This window comes from Narcine bancroftii, chromosome 5 (assembly GCF_036971445.1).
Source record: "Narcine bancroftii isolate sNarBan1 chromosome 5, sNarBan1.hap1, whole genome shotgun sequence".
NCBI classification, from domain to species: domain Eukaryota; kingdom Metazoa; phylum Chordata; class Chondrichthyes; order Torpediniformes; family Narcinidae; genus Narcine; species Narcine bancroftii.
The window spans coordinates 94,941,271-94,963,989 of record NC_091473.1 but is presented as its reverse complement, the minus strand read 5'-3'; the positions used below and the strand labels follow the sequence as shown (position 1 = coordinate 94,963,989).

Sequence of the window (22,719 nt, the reverse complement as noted above, 5' to 3'; positions counted from 1 at the left end):
GCCACAAAAATATCCATATAAACATAATTCCAGTCTTGATTTTAACTCTCAACAACATGCTGAAATTGTTAGGCAAAGGGTTAAAACCTTCAAAAACTGGTACTGTGCTGCATTCCCAATAAATCAAACTATAACCAGAATAACTCAATTCATCAAAATAAGAAAGACAGAGACCTACTTAAACAGCAAAAATAGCAGCCTGATGCCATGGTATCATTAACTGGGAGATGAAATAAAATATTTAAATAAAATTGAGAAAAGAATTAGAAGGGAGATGGGCAAAAGAAAATCATCTAATGAGTAGCATGGTTCAGAAATTCAATACCCAAAAAAATGGCAGAGGTAGAAACTCTCATCACATTTTTAAAGTATTTGAAAGAAAGTCTGAAGAGCCATGACTCGTATGCTACAGACCAAGTATTGAAAGATGGGATTGGGCTGGGTGTCTCTTTACAGATGTTTCAGGGGGAAAGAGAATAAATCAGAAATCAGGGTCCCATTTTAATGGTAAATGTGGATTACAACATTCTTTTCAAATCAAGTCTGCTCTCGAGCAGGTAATCCACCTAAATCAAATCAATACCATACCTTACAGGAAGATACCTAACAGCCTTGGCTGTTCAGGGATACAATTACATGTGTACAAAGTTAAGAGAAGGAAGATGGGTGGACAATTACATCTGCAGCAAAGACCATCAAACACATCAAAAAGGACATCAAACACATGCTTGGTGAATGCATGGGCTTTTGGGAAGGAATCTTCAATCGTATACAACTCTTCTACACATTCATCAGTAGTGCATCAACAGGCCTGAAGTAGAAAACTTCCTATTCAAATCTGCAGTCAGTCAAAGATGAACCCTCCCCATTGTCATGCATGTGTGTTGTATTGATTCTTTTGATGAATACCAGTGTTGATAATCCCAAGCATTCAGAGAACTCAAGCCAGCCCTCCCTGTACGTGGATCCACAATCAGTCTGCAATTGCTGAATATCTGCAACCAGTTAAACTGGAGCAAATATCAACTGCAACAAATGAGGAATTTTCTTTTGCAACTTCACCTATCAGTCTCACTGATTATTTGCCCTTGTCAGATTACCTCCAGGTGCTGGTTCAGGGGAGTTGGAACATACAGCAAGAATTGCCTGGAGAGAATAGGCAAGGTGAACTAGTAATTGGGAATGAAGGAAAGAACCTGGTCATAGAACAATACAGCACAGTACTGGCCCTTCGGCCCTTGATGTTGTGTCGACCATATATTCCTTCCTAAAAAAATGTACTAAACTCTCCCTACCCCATAACCCTCTATTTTTCCTTCATCTATGTGTCTGTCTAAGAGTCTCTTAAATGCCCCCAATGTTTCAGCCTCCAGCACCATTGCTGGCAAGGGATTTAAGGCACCCACAACTCCCTGTGTAAAAGAAACTATCCCTGATATCTCCTCTAAACTTCCTTCTCTTAACTTTGTACACATGTCCTCTGGGATTTGCTGATCCTGCCTAGGGAAACAGGTGCTGGCTGTCCACCCTATCTATGCCTCTCATAATTTTGTAGACTTCTATCAAGTCTCCTTTCATCCTTTTATGCTCCAAAGAGAAAAGTCCCAGCTCTGCTAACCTTGCCTCATAAGACTTGTTTCCTAATCCAGGCAACATCCTGCTAAATCTCCACTGCAACCTCTCCAAAGTTTCCACATCCTTCCTATCATGAGGTGACCAGAACGGAACACAAGTGTGGTCTTATCAGAGATTTGTAGAGTTGCAACATGACTTCTCTACTCCTGAATTCAATCCCCTTATTATTCAAACCTTGATGGGTCTTCAAAGACATTATTTGCAATTGATTATGTATTCTAAGATGAAGAAGACCATGCTAAAGGGTAATAGGCCAAAATCCCCGATCGTAAAGCCGCATATTATGCCAATATGCAGCTGTCGGGAGGCACTTGAAAGCGCAGGAGGCGCCTGTGAGGTGAACTTTGTAACCCTCCTCCCGGAGGGATAATCACTGGAGCACTGAGGTGTCCACCCCGGCACATAAATGCAGCCATCTGAAAACGACCGATACCGCTGTCCTGCTCTCTCCCAACAGCCCAATATGAGTCCCCACACTGTGGGGCGGCCGGCGCAGACTGTCAGTGTGGGGACATCTGCATGGGATGTCCCCGCGCTGATAGCCTGCACCAACTGTCCCAGCTCTGACAGCCAGACATCCCAAACCTGACAGCCCGAAGGGACAGGAGCCAGAGTGCACTCAGAGGTGCATCTGTCCCTTCAGCGCTGCCACCTTAACGGCAATTCAAAGGGCTGCTTCCGCTTCTGCAGGCGCATTCTTGGCGGAGAATGCACCTGAAGAAGCCCAATGAAGTTGAGTATGGGGAAAGGTTGCAGGATAAGATCTCCCACGGACACAGAGGGAAGTGCCCTGTGTAATAACCACTCAAATATTTCACTAATGGAATATTTGGGAATTAAATGTAATCGAATGTAAGGAAATGCTTGATTCAGTGAATAATGATTCAAACTGTAATGTCAAACCAGAGCATTCTACAGACAATCTGCTGTTGGGTTAAAAAATCTGTGGTGGAAGGAAGGAGGTAACTGACCAGAAGACATCATCAATGTACAAAAGAATTATATGTTTTATTTCTTTGTTGGGTGGAATGTCCCTCCTCACACCCCTCATGCAGTCCAAGCCTTTATATCTATGAGCAAACTCTTGCCCTCAATCTTGAAATAACCTTAATGTTGAAATAATCTCCACAATATGCAATTCAAAAGGAACAGAATAGAAGAGCACACAAATGAAAACTGAATTACCTGAGGAATACCTGCAGCTGACATGATCGCTTCATTATAGAATGCTCTACCTCCATGATTTTTGTCAGGAAATATCTCTGCCTGAAAAGGATACACATGCACAATTTATTTAATATGTCCAACCTCTAGAAAAAAATCATTCAAATAGATATTATCTTATCAATGTATTTTGAAAGAAATGTTCCAGTACATTGTGAAGTAAAAGCAGTCCAAAGCCGAGCTGTGCTCTGGTTCGCTTTTGGACCATTGTATTCCTGCTATGTTTTCATATGTCTCTGGACTTCATACTAGTAAGAGGATGCGCCATATTCAACACTTGATCTACTGATTGTTAGTTTCACAAGAAAAAGAAAGAGAGATTAGTGGGAGTAATAATAGTTCCAAATCAGAAAGCAAAATGTATTTTATACAAATGTAGCATTTGATAAAATTATCAGAAAAATAGACACATTTAAACTGGATCTTTTGAAATCTCAGGACATTCAATGTACAGTATTTTATAACTAGCAGACTAGTTTTCAACCATTGTCACTCTTATATAAGAAATGTTGCAGCCAATTTGCAAACTGCATGTTCCCACAGACAACAATGTCCATAATGACAAGATACTCGGTTTTAAGGATATCGATTAGGGGTTAATCATTGGTCAGGACATCACGCCATGGGATCCTTCACCTCCATCGAAGATAATAGATGGTGCCTCATGTTATTGTCTCATTAAAAAGACAGCATCTCCTCCTGCACTGCAGTGCTAATACAGAATTTTGCAATTAAAATGCTGTCAGCAACAAATATGCTCATCTCTGAGCTATGGCTGACAGATCAATCCTTCAGGGACATTGTTCCATATTTTTAAACAGTTTTTTTACTGTAATTGGCATTATAACCCACACACTCTCTGGTTACAGAGGGTATTTTAGAAAACCTCCCCTTAACAACTGCCTACAGAACATGTGGGTGCATCATCTAATACTACCAATCTGAGGTGGTGAGGCCTAAGAGATATGGGACCAAAAAATGGTCCTCCAAATAGGTTTAAAACAAACCAAGGTTAAGAAGATGTCAAATTTACTCTGACAAAGTGAACAAGAGATCTTAATCTTGTGAATGCCCTATAAAGGCACGTGAATGTAAACGGCCCATGAAGTACACTACCTGAAGTGGCAAAAATGCTCCTCCACTGTCGACCAAATATATGCAAGGCAATCTGTTTTGCATTGCAATGTCTTGGGCTCTCAGTTGTTTCTTCACTGTGACTGGGTAAACTGTTCCTCCTTTGACTGTTGCATCATTAGCAATGAAAACACTCCATACTCCACTGACTTTACCTATTCCTATATGAAACAAATGTATTATAAATTATAACAAAACAGAATTAGCTGATGAAAGCCAGATTATCATTCATGTTAGTATTGATCTCCTGAAGCATTAACCAAATTAGTCCCTTGTCTAAACAAAGAGAAGCTAAAATAGGCAAAGCATTTTAGTACTGTTTGTCTCCAAGTATAAATGCAGAATGTGAATATCAAACTGTAAGTCATGATACTATCCCAATGTTCTTGCAATCCAGTTTATTCTTGGACAAGGCAACATGTACATTTGCCTACAAGACAAATTGAACATAATTCTTCTTGCTTTTGTTTAAATTAAACACCAAGACAAAGCTTAAACAGTTAAGAATTTTCAAATAACGAATAGCAATTTTGTTGTAACAATGAAAAATATGGTCCATGTTTCAATTTTTGGGATAGAACCTCTCTTTAGCTTCATCTTCTCATAAATAACTTGAAACTATTTTCTTCTGGCCTTCTCAGCATATTACACAACAGTTGATCTGACATGTAATAATTGCACATAATTTATAAGGAACACTCAGACATTAGTTCTTATGAAATAGACTTTGCACTTTGGTCTCAACTGTAACTCATATGTTGGCTCAACCCAACCCACTTGTTTATTACTTCGTACAGTCCTGATATGCAAGAGACTAAAATTAATTGAGAAGAATTTTGCGCTTCATCAAAATTTCCATTCAATTTAATATTGCCAATACTGAGCATTCTGGAGAAGCACCTTCCAACTTTGGGAATAGCTGAATCATTATTTTACTATTTAATGTTCTTGTTTATATTGACAACTTTTAAAAAATTTTATTTCCTTTTCAGCATTGATAAATAATTTTTACAAGTGCAATAATGTTATCATCCTTCACTCAGAAAGAATTCCAAAAATGAATTATCTTAATTATTAGAGGGCATCACAACTGAGCCAGACCTACATCTCTTGATACACACTATTGACAAAGCTGACAGTTACCGTTCCTCAGTCTGAAGATTCACAGGTTAACTGAAGCATCAACAATAGATTTTGGGCATTCAAGAAATCAAAGGACATAGACATGGAGCAGTAATGTATAGTTTATGGAAAGTTCAGCCATTATTTTTATTGAAATGTAGAGAAGAGTCAAGGAGCTGCGTTGACTATTTTTGGTTCTATTTCTTACAAAACTGAATCTTTTACCACCCTACTTAGACCAGATGTTTTACCAAACCCATAGTAAAGCAAGAGACTTTAGAGTGAAATTTGGAGTAGGAAATAATCATTATTCCTAATTTGGATTATTTATATGGAATATAAATAGAATCAATATGGAAATACACATTGAAAAGAATATTGAAAAGAAAAATCACTACATTTTTCAATATAATTACAAACCATTACAATATCCTTTTGAGCTGTCATTATTAATATTATTTTATTTTCTATTTTAGCAGTGAATATTGTTATCATTTGTGGACTGGGTTTAAGGAGAGCATCAAACCATCTCTTATGTAACCAAGCTAATGCTTGTTGGTCCAAAATAACTCACAAACCTAGAAGAGAAATGTATGGCAATTCAATTCCATCATTCCATAAGACCACTTTTCGTGCCCGATATCCCAAATATTTCCAATAAAATTTGCATTTTATTAATTTTGCAGAAATGAACTGAAAAGTGAAATGTTCCTAGGTATTGTTCTTGAGACTCAAATATAATAATTTGCACCAACATAGCACCTCCATGATGAAAAGTATCCCATGAGCATCCAGTTCCATCAGTTCAATGAAATTAAGTTGATTGATGATGGAAGAAATGGAGTCCCACTAGAAAAACATTAGATTACTCAAATCTGGCACTGACAAAAGCTGGAAGTTGAACAAGCTGACTGAAAATACAGGCTATAGAGAAACAGAGATAAATGATACAGAGTAGGTTTGATATCAGCATCCATATATGGAAATCAACCCATGTTATTATGTTGCAGCATGAGGATGGGGAGGACTGTAGATGTCCAAGACATATCTTAGAACAACTCCGGTAAGAGCCATGGGGAGAGAAGCAGCCATAGAAAGATAGTTCCTACTGACATGGACAACACATGAAAGGCATTTAAAAATGCTCATGTGGTCAAAGATGTCAATGGCTGTAGAGACATCAAAAGAGATAGTAGAGCAGTACCAGAGTTAGGCATTTCCTATTTTATAGTTCAAGATTAGATTAGTTAATTGGCTTTTAAATGCTTTGTTATAACCTAAAGTTTTTTTTTAATTTAGACATACAGCACGGTAACAGGCCCTTCTGGCCCACAAGCCTGTGCCACCCGAATACCCCAATTAACCTACAATCCCACGTTTTGAAGGATGGGAAGAAACCAGAGCATATGAAGGAAACTTACACAGACCTGGGGAGAAGTACAAACTCCTTACAGGCAACACCAAACACAAACCTGGGTCACTGGTGCTGTAATAGCATGCTCTAACTGCCATGCTAACCATGCCTCCCAAAGTTACTAAAGTTAAATTGTAAAGAACTGTTTCTTTAGATTATTACCACGTCAGAAAAGACATTTAAGACCTTTGGAAAGGAATGGGTGGGTAAAGTGATATTAGATTTTAACACAAATACAGACTATTTGCAGAATTAGAGTAAAAGTGGCAGTTTTGAAAGGTTGTGGGATTGTATCTGCAAAGAAGAAACCAGTTACAAATACAATGGGTGGATAGGTGATGTGTAGTTTTTAGTGAATCAGCAAGTGAGTTTCATGAACCATACAAGTTCATAGAAGGTAAAGACACAAAAGAAAATGGAAAAATACAGTGCCAAAGCAAAGGAACCTACATTACTGCAAGAACAACAACATGGGTGAGGAAGAGTTCATCAGAAGCAGACAAATTATGAAAAATTAAGGCATAAAGGCAATAGGGTTTGGAGTTTGAAAGCGAAGCCGTTAAAAACATTCATCCTTTTCGATTTGGTAGTTGGCATTAATTAACATATATCTGCAAGATTAAATACTATTTTCACAATCAGTGTTACAAAAATAATCCACCAATATGTGAGAGAATTTTGCAATTGGAAATGCATTTTTGATACAATCAGAAAGGAAGAATGCCAATTATTAAAGGTGAAGAAAATAATGTAATTTTAAAATCAAATTTAAAAAATGGCTTCAGAGATATCAGACTAACATTTATATTGCTCCTTTATGAAAATGAGACCTAAATATTAATACCAGTTAAGCACCCTGCAGCAGGAATATCTCCATATGGCATTCCCAGACCAGCAAAAGGAGACAGTTCCAGGATCTCCTCTTTGTCCAGAAGCAACCGTAAACGTTCTCGGACCAACAGTTTTTCATTCCTCTGGGTGTGCCTCAGAATTGCTTTTTCACCTCCACCTTTCAGTGCCTGTTTCTTCAGCTCCAAATACCTGTTTCAAGAAGCATACTATTGATACAAAATCTCTCACATCAGAACATATGTGCAAAAGAAATGTGGGGGTGTGGAACAGGATTGAATTGGATTCCCAAGCGAGAGTTTTGTTCATTTTCTAGTGAAAGCCATTTAAAGTCAAGTTTAACCACAACATCCCCAATTAACTAACTCACGACAATCACAATTCAACTGATCATGCAATGCTGGAGTCCTTCAAACATCAACAGAAATGAAACCACAAATGAAACTGCAGATCCTGAAATATAAAGCTAAATGCAATTGGAAGATCAAGTAGAATCAGTTGGAGAAATAAATGATTGACATTTTGGGCTGAGACCCTTCATCAACCCCTCATGCACTGCCAAACCAAGGCCACCCATAAATTGGAGGTGCACACCTAATATTCCGTCTAGGCACTCTCCAACCGGATGGCATAACATCGACCACTGGTTTCTGCTAGACCACTCCCCATTCTCCCTCTTTTCCCTATCCCTCTGTCTCATTTCCTCCTTTCTACCCCTATTCACAGAACTATTCCCCCTCCCCGTTTGCTGTTATGCCCTCCCACCCTTCTCTGCCTATTACCTCTTGCCTGTGAGCCTGAACTCCTCCCCCCATAATTTTATTCAGACACCTGTCTACATTTTGTTCATACCTTGATGAAGGGATCAGGCCTGAAATATTGGTTATGTAGGTTGTACCTCTTCCATCCAGCGACATTGGGACCTGGCCATTGCCATCCACAGAAAATGCCAGAAAATAGAAATTGACCCCGTATTCCCTAAGGGAATACTAATTAGCACTAGCACCATCTTCTGCACCTCTCAGTCTCTTGGATGACATCCTGAAGGGCTAAAATACAGGTGAATATAAGAAATTACCAAGCGCGTATCACCAAAACACCTGGCTGCAGTGTAAACAGATCCACAAACTAATGGTGGCAGATTCAAAACATGTAGGCCACAGAGCGCTGGATTAGAGAGGTACAACCTGTATATCTTTATCTTTCCTATATAGGGAATGCTATTTGACATGCTGAGCTTCTCCAGCATTGTGCTTTAATATCAAATGTTCTTTTCTTTTTCTACCACTGAAGCTGGTGACTTCCTCCAGCAGATTGTCCATAGAATTAAATCCTGTAAAGACAGATAACTATAAAATATTATAAGAACAATTCAGAAAATACAGCAAAATCCAAGGTATTCGGCACCAACGGGGATTGGTAGATGCCGGATAAGTGAATTTGCCAGTTGCTCGAGACTGTGTGTTGAGTGAATGGAGAACTAATATTGTGGTGCACTAATTTTAAAATTCTTTATTTTTTTACCCATTAATTTTACATGTTTTTATTTTGCTGGTTGCTTGAGACTGCTGTTTGGTTATGTTCTAGATAGAACCATAGAACATGACAGTACAGAAGCAGGCCCCTTCAGCCCTTCTAGTCCATGCCAAACCATTTTTCTGCCTAGCCCCACTGACCTGCACCCAGTCCATAGCCCTCCATACTTCTCCCATCCATGTGCCTGTCCAAATTTTTTCTTAAATGTTAAAATTGACCCCGTATTCACCACTTCAGATGGCAGCTCGTTCCACACTCTCCCCACTCTGTGTGGATAACAGGGATTTTACTCTAATTCTTTATTAATTTATAACCAAGGGCTACATTTTGCCACAAAATACTAGAATAAGACAGATTGGATGACTTCATTTTGATCCACGTATGTTCTCAGTTAGTTAATCACAACCTTACTTGTCCTGATACCAGCTCTGAAAAATGTATATGAAGTAAAATCCAATAGAAGTCCCTGCTCCAGTTCACCCAGTAATCTCAATTGGACTCATCATGTAATTCCAGCCATCTTGGAGTATTGTCATCAGCACCACGAAAAGAGTATAGTAAACAAATATTTTTTCCAGTCAGTTCACACATTGCTTTTAATATTGAAAAGGGTAATTATTGTTAATATACAGAATATTGATGTTAAACACCAATTTTGGAATTATATTTTGATTTTTTTTTAAATCAGAATAATTTTAATGCTGTACAACATTTCATATATGCAATCTAATTACATAATGAACTTATGAATTGTAATATAGGTGCCTAACCTTTTATCCGGGATCATCAGGATGGACACCTGCCGTTGTTTGGAATCTTCCAGATTTCAGCATCATTTTGATTTCGGTCCCTTTAAGACCTCCCACCTAAGTCACGCTGCCACCTCTCCCCCCAACCTTCACTCACCCAAGTCACATTGCTGTCTCTCCCCCCACCTTCGCCCGTTCGAGTCATGTTGCCCTCTCTCTTCCACCTCCCGCCCAAGGGTCAAGCTGCCATCTCTCCCCCACCCCACCCCGAGTCGCGCTGCTGTCTCTCTCCACCCTGCCCGACTGACCGATTCACTGCCATCTCTCTCTCTCCCTCACCCCCCCCCCCCCCCAACCACTGTACCAGTGCCAAGGGAATGGCTCCCTTCTCGGTTTCCCTGAACTGGCCCTGGTACAGCAGTTTCAGCTGCATGGGGGATTATGGGTAGTAATGACAGCCATTGAGCCACTGCTGCCAGGCCAACTGAAAATGCTGCGACACTGGATGGGTGCCGGTATACAGCGATTTGGAGGCACTTATAAAGTAGCAGAATGACACAGGATATTCCAACATGAGTTGAGCGAAGGTCATGCTCAACGGGTAGGGTACTTATAAAGTAATGATATGCTAATTAGCATTGCAGAACATGACGGGATACACAGAAGTTGAGCAAGGATTGCATCAGGACATGTTTGGCATCAAATTCCATCTTTGATGAGCAGGTGTCATCTACCGAAAAAAGAGCCAGATTTTGGAGGTTGCTGGTTTTTAGAATCCTGGATAAAAGATTAGGTGCCTGTATAAAATTTAATTGATAAAAATATCAGTTTATAAAGAGGGCAATTTACAAAATCCACCAATAGTGGATAGTAAGAGTGAATATCAGAAAATTGAAACAAAAAATGTGTCATAATTTCAATGAGCATAAAAATTATGCTAAAATGTTCAAATAAAACAAAAATAGGAATCAGCTGATGGTAAAAAGGTAGAAGGAATCTTGACAAGGGAAAACAACTTTCAGCTTAAAAGAAACCAGTGGGCTATTTGATCCTATTCTCTTGGGTCCTTTTCAAAAGAATGTTCTATAATGTCAATTATAATGACAATGTCAATTCCCATAATACTCTAAAATAATTAATATATGTTGGAACTCACAACCCACGAGTTCCAATTGACCTTCCTATGTCTTACAATCTTCTTTTAGTGCTCAAAAACTTCCAATTACACTTCCACAGCTTCCTAATCCTGTAATCACTTCTGTTGCTCCTCGACCATGAGAATTTTCCTTAGTCTCCCAGCAATCTTCAACCACAGCACCTCCCATATAAGCCCATGTCTTCAGTGTCACTGTAATGATCAGAATTATCTGTTCAATGTAGCCATTGGAATATCTTAAGGAAAGGCATTTTTGTACCAAGAACACCTTTTTAAGTACATTCTAAAAGGGCTGAATAACCATTACAGCATTGATATATAATACAAGAAATGCAGTACTTAACTAATGCAGCAAACCCCTGCCATCAGCAATGAAGAATATACTTTTAGTAAAATTGATGTAGGGATAGTTATGGGTCAGGCCACTGGGGATAACTCACTTCTTCTTGTAAATAGTGTCACAATGTCTCATCCAAAAGACAACATATCCAAAATTGTCCAGTTCTCAACCTTTTTTATTTTCATCTGCATGATTACACTCTCAGTATTACACTGGAGTTTCAATCTGGACTTTTGTGCTCAAGTACTTGAATTGGAACTTGAACCCAGATCCTTTTGAATCACATGTGAATGTGTCACCACTATTGTCTTCTGTCTTAACAGAACATCTTAAAAAGTCATGGCTGTAGATGTGTTTTCACAGCATTGAGTCTCACATAAATTGAAAATAATCCCTGAATGAAATCAATTTTCCTTAGTGAAATATGAAAAATACAAACAAATTCCATAGGAATTGATATCATGCTTTTTGGTGAATGATAATTGCTGTCTGGATAATGCATTCAAAAATATTATCTTACAGTTGCAGGGACTTGTATGTTACATTCAGAATACATAGCTTACATCTATTTATTATGCTTCTATGATACCTGTTACTCAAGTAGATTTATGATAGGTGTTTTAAGTATTAATGACTTTACATAGTGTGACACACAATAGCTCCACATTAGACTGAAGAGTAAAGGGAGACTGGGAGAAAGGCATTACAGATTTGGGCAATCTTTTTCATCCAGTTTCACTCTTCACATGTTGTCAGACCTGCTGAGTATTTCCAGCATTTATTTTGGATTCCTCCTTTTTCACTTTCAGATCCTTTTAATGTGTGGAAATCAGGAACAACAAGGCTAACTTTTTCAATCTCTCACTAAGAAATGCAAAGCCAGGTGTAGGCAGACAACTGTTACCGTAGATGTGATGAGCTAACTTGACGTTCTTTAAGAACAAGATTTAGATCTTCATGTGAGTATGGTTTCGTGACTTAATCATATATTGATGGATTAACTCATTTTTTGACAGTTTGAATAAAACCTTTTTAATGAAACATTGCCTTACCTTTTATTTTGGATCATACTATTTCGCAAATTAGATTCAAAGACATGCTGATGAATTGGCTTAAGTTCCCCATTTAAAACAGGATAGGCTTTTGTAACGCAAGTTCTTACTAAACTATTGAACATTAAACTGTGAGGGAAAGTAAGTAACTTCATCCTCAGAATTGTTTGTCCAAGAATATGTGTTCTCAGAAAGGTGTTGGCTGTCCATAATCTTCTCTCTTCAGAAGCATAATAGGGTTGTCGCCTATTATAGCTGTGGCAATTTTCCTGTTGTACTTTCAGATATTCTTTAAATATGAAGCTGAAATTTAACTTAGATCCTGAACCAAATTGACTTGCAATCCACCTGGGCCTACAAATAGATAGAAAATAGTATGTAAATATAATTTTAATTCAAAATAAAATTATGGCTTTTCAAGAAACTAACACATTAAAACCTTATAATTATACAAAATCTGCAGCTAGCTATATTTGAAGTTCAAGTTTATGATCATTTGACTGAACGTAAATGGCCAGACGAAACAGCGTTTGTCCAGACACATGTTTCTCATACAGCACATAATAATCACATAACATACATAGAAATAGCATATAAAATAAATACAAATAAATATTCTGGAATAATTTACTCAATGTCATTACTATGAGACCCAAGGTCGCAAGATACCACTTATCAATTTCACACCCTGCAGCAGTCTTTGCGTGGCAGTCCTAATTTTGATGAACTTGTATCAACCTGACGGTAGCTGGTCAAAGATATTGTGTGATAGACGGTAGGGATTCTCAATCATTTTTTGAGCCCTAATTAAGCAATGTTCTCACTGAATGTCACCAATAGAGGAAAGAGTGACCCCAGTGTTCTTCTCGGTCACTTTAATGATCCTTAATGTTTTACATTTCTTTTTATACAGACTTTTATCAATTATCTTCACTTTAACTCATTTACCTGACTAGCTTTATAGTCTCTGCTGGTAAGAGAACAGACCATTGTTTCAGCACTCTGAGAAACTGCAAGATTCTAGATAATAAGAAATCAGCACATATATAACAAATAATGCTGACATTTTATTCATCATTAAAAAGAGTGGGCTGGTCAAAGATACACTGGGAGAACAAATAATGGCTCTGATTGCTTTGTACTGGCAACAAACAGGTTGGTTTTGTCCATGTCATTCAATATGATAATTAAATGATATTGTAATGAATGGCATTAGGGAATAAAGGACTAAGAAAGAACAATTACAAAAAGTGCAGAGAGAGTGAAAAATAATTCTGCATTCAGAGGAATAAATGTTATGTTCATTTGTAGACTTTGGAATTTAATATTATGGTGTAGCGGCTGCTACAACACAGAAAACACCACTGAACTCGATGGAGGTTTCAGTTGAACTGTTCATTTGAATTTCGCGCGTGCCCCTTTAAGGCCAACGGGAATTCCGCCCCGCGCAGTGGTGATGTCATCACATGGCCTGGGGCGCGAGCTGTGGCCTAAGCCACGAAGCAATGAGCAAGCCCTGACAGCACCATCTTCTGCAGCTGCCCCGCCAGCATGGCGGTACAAATGGGGCCGATTCGCTCACAGAGATGTGCACCGCCACACAACCCACCCCCACCCCAGAAACGACCTAAGCGTCCCGCCGCTTGGGTGTCTGGCCCCTCCGGTTAGGTTGGGCCGTCTGCACGGGTTGGTTTAAGTACACGTGTGCCGGCTTTAGCCAGTCAACTGTGAAAAGTTCCTCCCTGCTCCCAATGTCCAGAGTAATGGATTTTCCCAATTGCTGGAGGACTTTGTATGGGCCCTCATACAGGCGCTGCAGGGGGGCTGGGTGCGGGCCATGCCGGACGAACACGAACTCCGCTGAGTCCAGCTCTTTGGGGACATTCGCTAGGTGCTTGCCTTGGGGTAGGCGGTGGGAGTGCTAACAAGGCGAGCTTGTTGCAGAGGTCCGTGAGTATGGTCGGGGTCTCACCTCCGGGATCAGCGTCTGCTCCGAGAAACTCTCCTGGTTGCAACAGTGGTACACCATAGACAAGATCCGCGGATGAAACCTGGAGGTCTTCTTTCGGAGCCATTCGAATGCCAAGCAGGACCCACGGGAGCTCGACTGTCCAGTTGGGTCCTCTCAGCCGCGCCATGAGAGCTGCCTTGAGATGTCGGTGGAAACAAGTGCATTCACTTGGGGATGATAGGCCGTGGTGTGGTGGAGCTTGATCCCCATGAGGTTCACCAGATGCGCCCAGAGGGCGGAGGTGAACTTGGTGCCCTTGTTGCTGGTCATGTGGGCTGGAATGCCGAAACGGGTGACCCAGTTTGCGAGCAGGGCTCTGGCGTAGGACTCGGCGAGTGGGATGGCTTCCGGCCACTTCGTCGTCCACAGTAAGGAGGTAGCTATGTCGACGTGAATATACTCAAACCTCCTGGCTGGTGGGTTGAAGTGCTGTATCAGGGTTCTAACATGATGCTGAACTTCGGATGCTTGGCAATGTGTGCAGTTCCTCACCATCTGGGCCACTTGTTTCTTTAACCCATGCCAGACGAAACGTTTTGTCACCATGTGCACCGTCGTCTTGACTGAGGGGTGAGCCAGGTTATGGATCGCCCGGAATGCATCCTGCCTCAACTGTGGGGGGGAACTATTGGTCGCGGCGAGCCTGTCGAGACATCACACAGGCCGTGTATTGGCTGCCTGGCAGCTTCAGGTCATCGAGGCGCAGGCCGGTGATGGCAGTTTGGAGGGCCTGCATCTCTTCATCGTCCCTCTGGGCCAGAGCTAATTGGACGTATTAGGGGAAAAGTTGTGGATGGTCAGTCTGGAAAGCGCGTCGGCAACGACATTGTCCTTACCCGCCCGGTGTCGGATGTCGGTGGCGAACTTCGAGATATGGGGAAGATGTTGCTGCTGGCATGCCAACCAGGGGTCCTTGCCATGGCATGGGCCTGAGCGAGCGGCTTGTGCTCCCCAGTGTTGGTGATAGAAGCACCAGGTCGACTGGTGCTCCTCCATCTTCGGTCTAGGGGCTGGCTGTGGTTGGCTGGGTGCAGGGCAGGTGACCTGGTTCATGGTGGCCTTGTTCTCCTGCTTTGTCCGCCACAACACGTTGGCACGGGCTGCGACCTTCCTGGGTCTGAAAAGTCTTCATCCACTAGCAGGAGCTGGATGTCCTCTGGCATTTGTTCGAGGAAGCCTTGCTCAAACATCAGGCAGGGTTTGTGACCTTCTGCCAGTGCGAGCATCTCATCCATTAAGGCAGACAGGGCTCTGTCCCAGGCCATCGAGGTGCATCAGCCTGGCCGCACGCTGCCGAAGGGAGAGTCCGAAGGTGCTGAGGAGGAAGGTTTTGAGGGTGATGTACTTGCCCTCTCAGGAGGATCGTGGATCAGGTTGTCCACTCTGGCCGCCGTTTCTTCATCGAGAACACTCACCACGTGGTAGAACATGGTGGAGTCCAAGATGATCCGCTGGAGTCGAAACTGCGCCTCCGCCTGCCCGAACCACATGTGGGGCCGATTAGTCAAAAGGTGGGGGGGGGGGTTTCACAGAAACAGCGCTGATCGCTGATGAATCCATGTTTTGAGACCAGATATTGCCTGGGCTCTGCGGGGTCACCAATGTAGTGGCTGCTACAACACAGAAAACACCACTGGACTCGGTGGAACTCAAGAGAACTGTTTATTTGAATTTCACGTAAGCCCCTTTAAGGCCAACGTGCAGCAGTGATGTCATCATGTGGCCCGGGGCGCCAGCTGTGGCCTAAGCCACAAAGGAATTAGCAAGCCCTGACAGCACCATCTTCTGCAGCTGCCCCGCCATCGTGGCGGTACAAACGGGCTAATTCGCTCACAGAGATGTGTACTGCCACAATGAGATTTTATTCATTTATAAGAATGTCCATTAAGTTGGTGATCACCTAAACAGCTATTTATCAGTACAATCAAAAGTGCATACTTTGGAAAACTGTACACATTTGTGAATGCTACAACTTATTCTGCAATACTAATGTTCATGGATAGCATCCAAATAATCTAGGACTGAAAGTATAAATTTCATGAAACCAGAATCAAATTTCCAGCAAACCTAAGTAAAAATTTCCATTGTCTGAACTGAAAATATTTGTTTATTTTCATTGATAGTGGTACAGATTAAGGGAGACTTGTATTCAAAACAAAGACTTCAATTCAGGTGTAATACGTTTTGCAAAAATAAGGGCCAAAAAGATAAAAAGCATGTAGGGGTAAGGGATGAAACAAGGTTTTGAATGTATTTTACATCTATTACAGGTTTAAAGAAAAATGAGGCTATTGCTGCAGTTAAATTTCCTTGAAATATCAACTGAGGGTGAATATAGTAAAAGAGTAAATGTCGAGGACTTTATCATCTTTGAAAATGAATCAATCATCATTTCTCTGAGTGAAATATATCCCAATCTATTAAAAGAACAAGAGAGAAAAATTGCAGATGTCCTGACTAAATTTTTTCAAACTTCTCTGGAGAGGTGCCAGAGAACTGGAGGATGCTAACAATATACTGATACTAAAAGGAAGTGATGAACCACTTGTTGTGAAACAAGTTCAATTAACTTTAGTGGCAGGTACGGTATTTGATTCCATTCCATAGGACGGCACAGATAGCATCATGGTTAGTGCAAAACTCTTCCAATGCCAGCCATCCAGGTTCAAATCAGGTGCCAGTGGTTGCATGGATTTCCTCCAGGTGCACTGTTTTCCTTTCATGTTAGAAAGATGTATTAGCCACATGGGTGTAATTGGGTGATGTGGGCCTAATGTGCCAGAAGGACATGGTGCCATGCCGTATCACTAAATGAACAATTTAGGACAGTTTAAAACTTTACGTAAAAAGGCACATAATAATCTGGGATGGTCAGAATGGATTTATTCAGGGACAATTTGATTGAATTCCTTCAGGAGTGTTCTCTATATGGATTTTAGCAAAGGTTTTTGATAAAGTCTCATCCACATGAAGGCTGATTCATGATTACTTCAGTGGCAGGAACCAAAAGCTGATGGTATTAATATGACTGGCAGGTTGGAACAAGTGGACTTCTACATTCCAACTATTTATGCTGTTGTAGTGACCTGCGCGTGGAGACACAGACCGGCTCGCACATTGGCCGACAAATGTGGCGACTGCGCAGATCTGGGGGTGACACCAGACATCGTCGCAGGTAACCTCCGCATGATAGGAAGATGTGGAACTCTGGCGGGAAGATGGGGAACTCTGGCGGGAAGATGGGGAACTCTGGCGGGAAGATGGGGAACTCTGGCGGGAAGATGGGGAACTCTGGCGGGAAGATGGGGAACTCTGGCGGGAAGATGGGGAACTCTGGCGGGAAGATGGGGAACTCTGGCGGGAAGATGGGGAACTCTGGCGGGAAGATGGGGAACTCTGGCGGGAAGATGGGGAACTCTGGCGGGAAGATGGGGAACTCTGGCGGGAATGCCAGCCAATTCCAGGCCTGTGCTACAATGACACAGGGCCCTGGCATCAGCACCCGGGACCAATATAAGCGCAACAGCCAGAGCAATAAACCAGTCTCATTTTCCAAGGCTTTGGTGTGCGTGTTGGTCTTCTCCACACTCGCGTAGCATGAATGCTACGCTGTGTACATTAATGACAAACTTAGGAAAAGCAGGTTAAAGAAGTTACAAGGAAAACTTTCAACTGCAGGAAGAGATAGATGGACTAGTCATATGGGTTGAAAAATTATAAATGGAATTTAATATATAGAAATGTGAGGTTGTGGCAATCCACGTGCTTGGTGGTCAGGCGAACTGGCTCTGAGTGTAAAGCGCGCGCCATGACATGACTTCCAGCACGAGGGGGTGGGAGTTTCAAGCGCCTTAAGAATGCTGCGTGTGAGACAAAATAAACTCATGAGTTCTGCACAAACCCATTGACTACTGATCTCATCTTTCACTCTGCTAGCACAGATACATTGGTGACCCCGACAGATCCAAACCTACTTTGGACCTTGCATCATAGACGTTGCAGCGGTAAGTGCTGTTGCATTGAAAGTGCCCACTTTCTGGATATGAGGCCCCGCACATGGTTAATCCAGGCAGAGGCACGGTTCTAGATCAAACAGATTACATCAGACTCCACAAAGTATTTTCACTTGGTTAGCTCTTTGGACCAAGAGACCATGGCCCAGGTAGACGACTTCATCCAGGCCCCACCAGAAGGTAGCAAATACACTGCGCTGAAAACCCTACTAATAAATAAGTTTGGATTCTCCAGACGTGAGAGGGTAACTAGACTAATGCACCTGGACAGCTTAGGGGACAGGATCCCGTCTGCCCTGACGGATGAGATACCGGTGCTGTCCCAAGCAATGGAACATACAATGTGAGAGGATAATGAGTGATCTGTAGCAACAGAGGGGCCTTGGAATTGATGTTATCAAGTCCTGAAAGTTGGCAGGATCAATGGTACTTTCCTTTCCAAGATGAAGCACAGAATATAAGTGCAAACAAATTAAACTCTAAACAGTACATATTAGTCAGGTCACTGGTTAAATACTGCATACAGATCAGGGTACCACAAAAAATGTAATTGCATTGCAGAGCGCAAAAGAGGTTTATGAAGATATTGCTTGGAGTGGAAAATTGTAGATGTTAGGAAAGATTAGATAAGCTAGAAGTGGTTTTGTTTGGAACAATGAAGGCAGAAGGGAAAATTATGAGGACCGAAATAGCAAAAATAGGAAAAATCTATTTCCCTGAGAAGTGGGTTAAAAAACCAAATACATAAATGTAAAGTAATTGGTAGAAGGATCAAAGAGTAGATGAAAATATTGTGTGAGTGCTCTGGAACTCAGTGCCTGCGTGATAGATGCAGAAACTCTTATAACATTTCAATTATATGCAAATAGGACCATGAAGATTACAATTTGCAGGGCCATGAACATGAACATACAGTACTGCTGGAAAGTAAAATCAGGATGGGAAAGTTTTTTTTCAACTGGCAGGGAACAATGGCAGAATGGCCTCTTCTGTCATAAATCTACTATAATTCCATTTTTCTTCTGTTTCCTGCACAATTACATTAAATATTCCACACAATGATTATTTTATTTTCATTCAAACCATGGTCCCTGGGCTAACTGCAGCCCATTTCCCACTTTTAAGTGATACATTAGTAAAAATAAATGGCAGTACTGCTGGAGATGCTGTAACAGCATTCACTGGTGCGATCCCATGGAGAGTGGGGAGTGATGTCTCAGCGCTCCCCTGCAGAGTCCAACCGCCCAGTCCAACTGCTAACAGGTCTGTATAGGCTATAAATGGCCCGTTAAAGGAGCTGACAATGGTTGAAAACTGCTGGGCTTAATACTATTTGGCCTGTTACTCCTTATATTTTTTTTGTATGTGGCCCACAACCAAAAATGTTTCGTCACTCCTGACATTAGGCATATAGGTTTTGGTCAAGAAGCAGTTTCTGCTGATCTTAGAGCCTAAGAAAGACCAAGACAAAATTACTGCTTCCAAGGACATCTGCAAAATTCTAGATGCATAAAAACCTAACAGCACTGCATACATGATTCATCCTACTCTATTTCTCTGACTGACCCACACACACCCACCCACATTATATAGGACTTTAACTGCATAAAACATTTCCAAAATCTTATTTTCTTTACTCCTCATGTTTTCTCTCATCTTAAATGAAATATTTTTTTAAATTGTGGCTCTGCAGCGCTGACACTGGAGCAGCCCAGGAGAGTGAGCAGAGAGAGGAAACACAGTGCTGCTCCAGAGGTTTCAAATGCACAGTCCTAATACTTGTGGCTCTGTACAGGGTTTAAACGGCTGGTTAGAGGAGTTGATGGTGTTTGTAAGTAAAATCCTACCACCGTGAAATTTGTGCTGAAGATAGTGGTGTTTGTGCTTGGGAGCAGCCATGAGGGGTTGTAGACTGCAGTGAACAGTGGAAGGACACAGGGACACCAGAAACAGGGAGAACGCCCCCCTACTGAGAAGGAGCAGACAATATTACAAGACAGTGACCATGGTGGCGTACAAGTCAGGGCTCAACTGACGAAAGACCCTAAAGGGAAGTGGACTGTGGAAGCAGACCAGCTAGCGGCTCAACAACTAAGGGACCTACATAGGCTTATGATGGGGGGCCCTGCTCAGGCTGCGGGCTGTTTGCGACACGATCAGGAGACCCGCACGGGCTGTGGGCTGCTGGAGCTGGCTCATGGGAACCATATGTCTGAGCTGGGACTTGAGAGGGTGCTGAGTGCGAGAAGGCTTCCCGAAGACTTCCTGATTGTATTGGTCGTTTGGAGCTTCGGTTGCCGATGAATTGAGCAGGAGTCTGTGCGGCTGTAGAGGCTGCGAAAGCATTGAAGGCAAATCCACGGACACTACTCAGTGACTCTGAAGGCACTCTCTTTTGCTTCTCTTTCTCTCGCACTTTGTAAAAATACAGTGGCAACTCTTTGTCTGCTTTACGCCAGGAAAAAAATTAAAGTACATCATGTATGTTAAATTTTTAATGTATCATTGCATGCCTTCCTTGCCAGCAGCTCCTGGATTTCCTGGCTGTTTTTGTCGAACCAGTCCTTGTTTTTCCTGGAGGAGAAGCCCAGTACCTCTTCAGTGGATTGCAGTATGGTAGTCTTCAGCTAATCCCAGAGGGTTTCAGGAGACGGGTCCGTGAGGCAGATTGCATCGTCGAGCTTTGCTTTGAGGTTTGCCTGGAAGTTTCCTCTCACTTCGTCTGACTGCAGGTTTCCAACATTGAACCTGTTTCTGGGGGCTTTACTGTTCCTGGGCTTTGGCTTGAAGTGAAGGTTGAGCTTGCAGCGAACCAGCCGGTGGTCAGTGTGGCATTCCGCACTGGGCATGACCCTGGTGTGGAGCACATCTCGTTTGTCACTTTCTCGCACCAGGATGTAGTCCAGGAGGTGCCAGTGTTTGGATCGGGGATGCATCCAGGTAGTCTTCAGGCTGTCCCTCTGCTGAAAAAGGGTGTTTGTAATGACAAGCCGCTGTTCTGCGCAGAGCTCCAACAGGAGGCGCCCATTGTCGTTGCACTTGCCGACGCCATGCTTGCCTAGAATTCCTGGCCAGGTTTCTGAGTCTTTGCCGACGCGAGCATTGAAGTCGCCAAGGATGACAACCTTGTCGGCTGTAGGGGTGCGTTGGATGAGGTTGCGCAGGTCAGTGTAGAACTTGTCCTTTTCTGCTGGTTCCGCCTGGAGGGTTGGAGCATAGACACTGATGAGGGTGATGCGACGCTTGTTTTGAAGGGGGAGTCGCATGGACATGATTCGGTCCGAGTGGCCTGTCGGAAGGTTTTCGAGTTTGGAGGCAATGGAGTTCTTGACCATGAAGCCTACACCAGATAGGCGTCGTTCATCCAAAGGCTTGCCAGACAAGTAGAGTGTGTAGCCCGCGCCGCGTTCTTGGAGGCTGCCTACATCTGCCAGGCGGACTTCACTGAGAGCGGCTATGTTGATGTCAAGTCTGAGGAGTTCATGTGCAATGAGGGCAGACCGACGTTCAGGTCGGTGGCTGTCAGCCTTGACTAGCATGGTTCTGATGTTCCAGCATGCTAGCTTGAGTTTGTGAGCATCTTTTGAGGGGGAGGACGTGGAGGGGGAGCACGTGGAGGGGGAGGCAGCCAGGAGCTGCTGGCAAAGAAGAGAGCTGCCCACCAGGCTCACCTTACAAAGCCATCCTGTCCAGAGAAGAAACAAGCCTTCCGTCGCGCATGCAGCCATCTTCAGCGCAAACTCCGGGAGATCCAAAATGAGTGGTGGACTAGCCTCGCCAAGCGAACCCAGCTCAGCGCGGACATTGGCGTCTTCAGGGGTTTCTACGAGGCTCTAAAGGCTGTGTACGGCCCCTCACCCCAAGTTCAAAGCCCGCTGCGCAGCTCAGACGGCAAAGTCCTCCTCAGCAACAAGATCTCCGTCCTCAACCGATGGTCAGAACACTTCCAATCTCTTTTCAGTACCAACCGCTCAGTCCAAGATTCCGCCCTGCTCCAGCTCCCTCAACAGCCCCTAAGGCTAGAGCTGGATGAGGTCCTCACCCAGGATGAGACATATAAGGCAATCGAACAACTGAAAAGTGGCAAAGCAGCAGGTATGGATGGAATCCCCCCCAGAGGTCTGGAAGGCTGGCGGCAAAACTCTGCATGTCAAACTGCATGAGTTTTTCAAGCTTTGTTGGGACCAAGGAAAACTGCCTCAGGACCTTCGTGATGCCACCATCATCACCCTGTACAAAAACAAAGGCGAGAAATCAGACTGCTCAAACTACAGGGGAATCACACTGCTCTCCATTGCAGGCAAAATCTTCACTAGGATTCTCCTAAATAGAATAATACCTAGTGTCGCCGAGAATATTCTCCCAGAATCACAGTGCTGCTTTCGCGCAAACAGAGGAACTACTGACATGGTCTTTGCCCTCAGACAGCTCCAAGAAAAGTGCAGAGAACAAAACAAAGGACTCTACATCACCTTTGTTGACCT

At 42.5% G+C, this 22,719-nt stretch overlaps 1 protein-coding gene across 3 annotated transcripts in view; it reads right to left on the bottom strand.

Annotated features, from left to right (window-relative positions):
• Positions 1 to 22,719, bottom strand: part of LOC138763737 (probable methylcrotonoyl-CoA carboxylase beta chain, mitochondrial) — an 88,999-nt gene that overhangs the window by 57,863 nt on the left and 8,417 nt on the right. For all 3 annotated transcript variants that reach the window (XM_069938417.1, XM_069938415.1, XM_069938416.1), the window contains exons 2-5: positions 12,212 to 12,565; positions 7,374 to 7,570; positions 3,976 to 4,154; positions 2,821 to 2,901 (exon numbers count right to left, since the gene is read on the bottom strand). In XM_069938417.1, the coding sequence (XP_069794518.1) occupies positions 2,821 to 2,901; positions 3,976 to 4,154; positions 7,374 to 7,570; positions 12,212 to 12,565 (811 nt within the window). The remainder of the gene's footprint in view (positions 1 to 2,820; positions 2,902 to 3,975; positions 4,155 to 7,373; positions 7,571 to 12,211; positions 12,566 to 22,719) is intronic.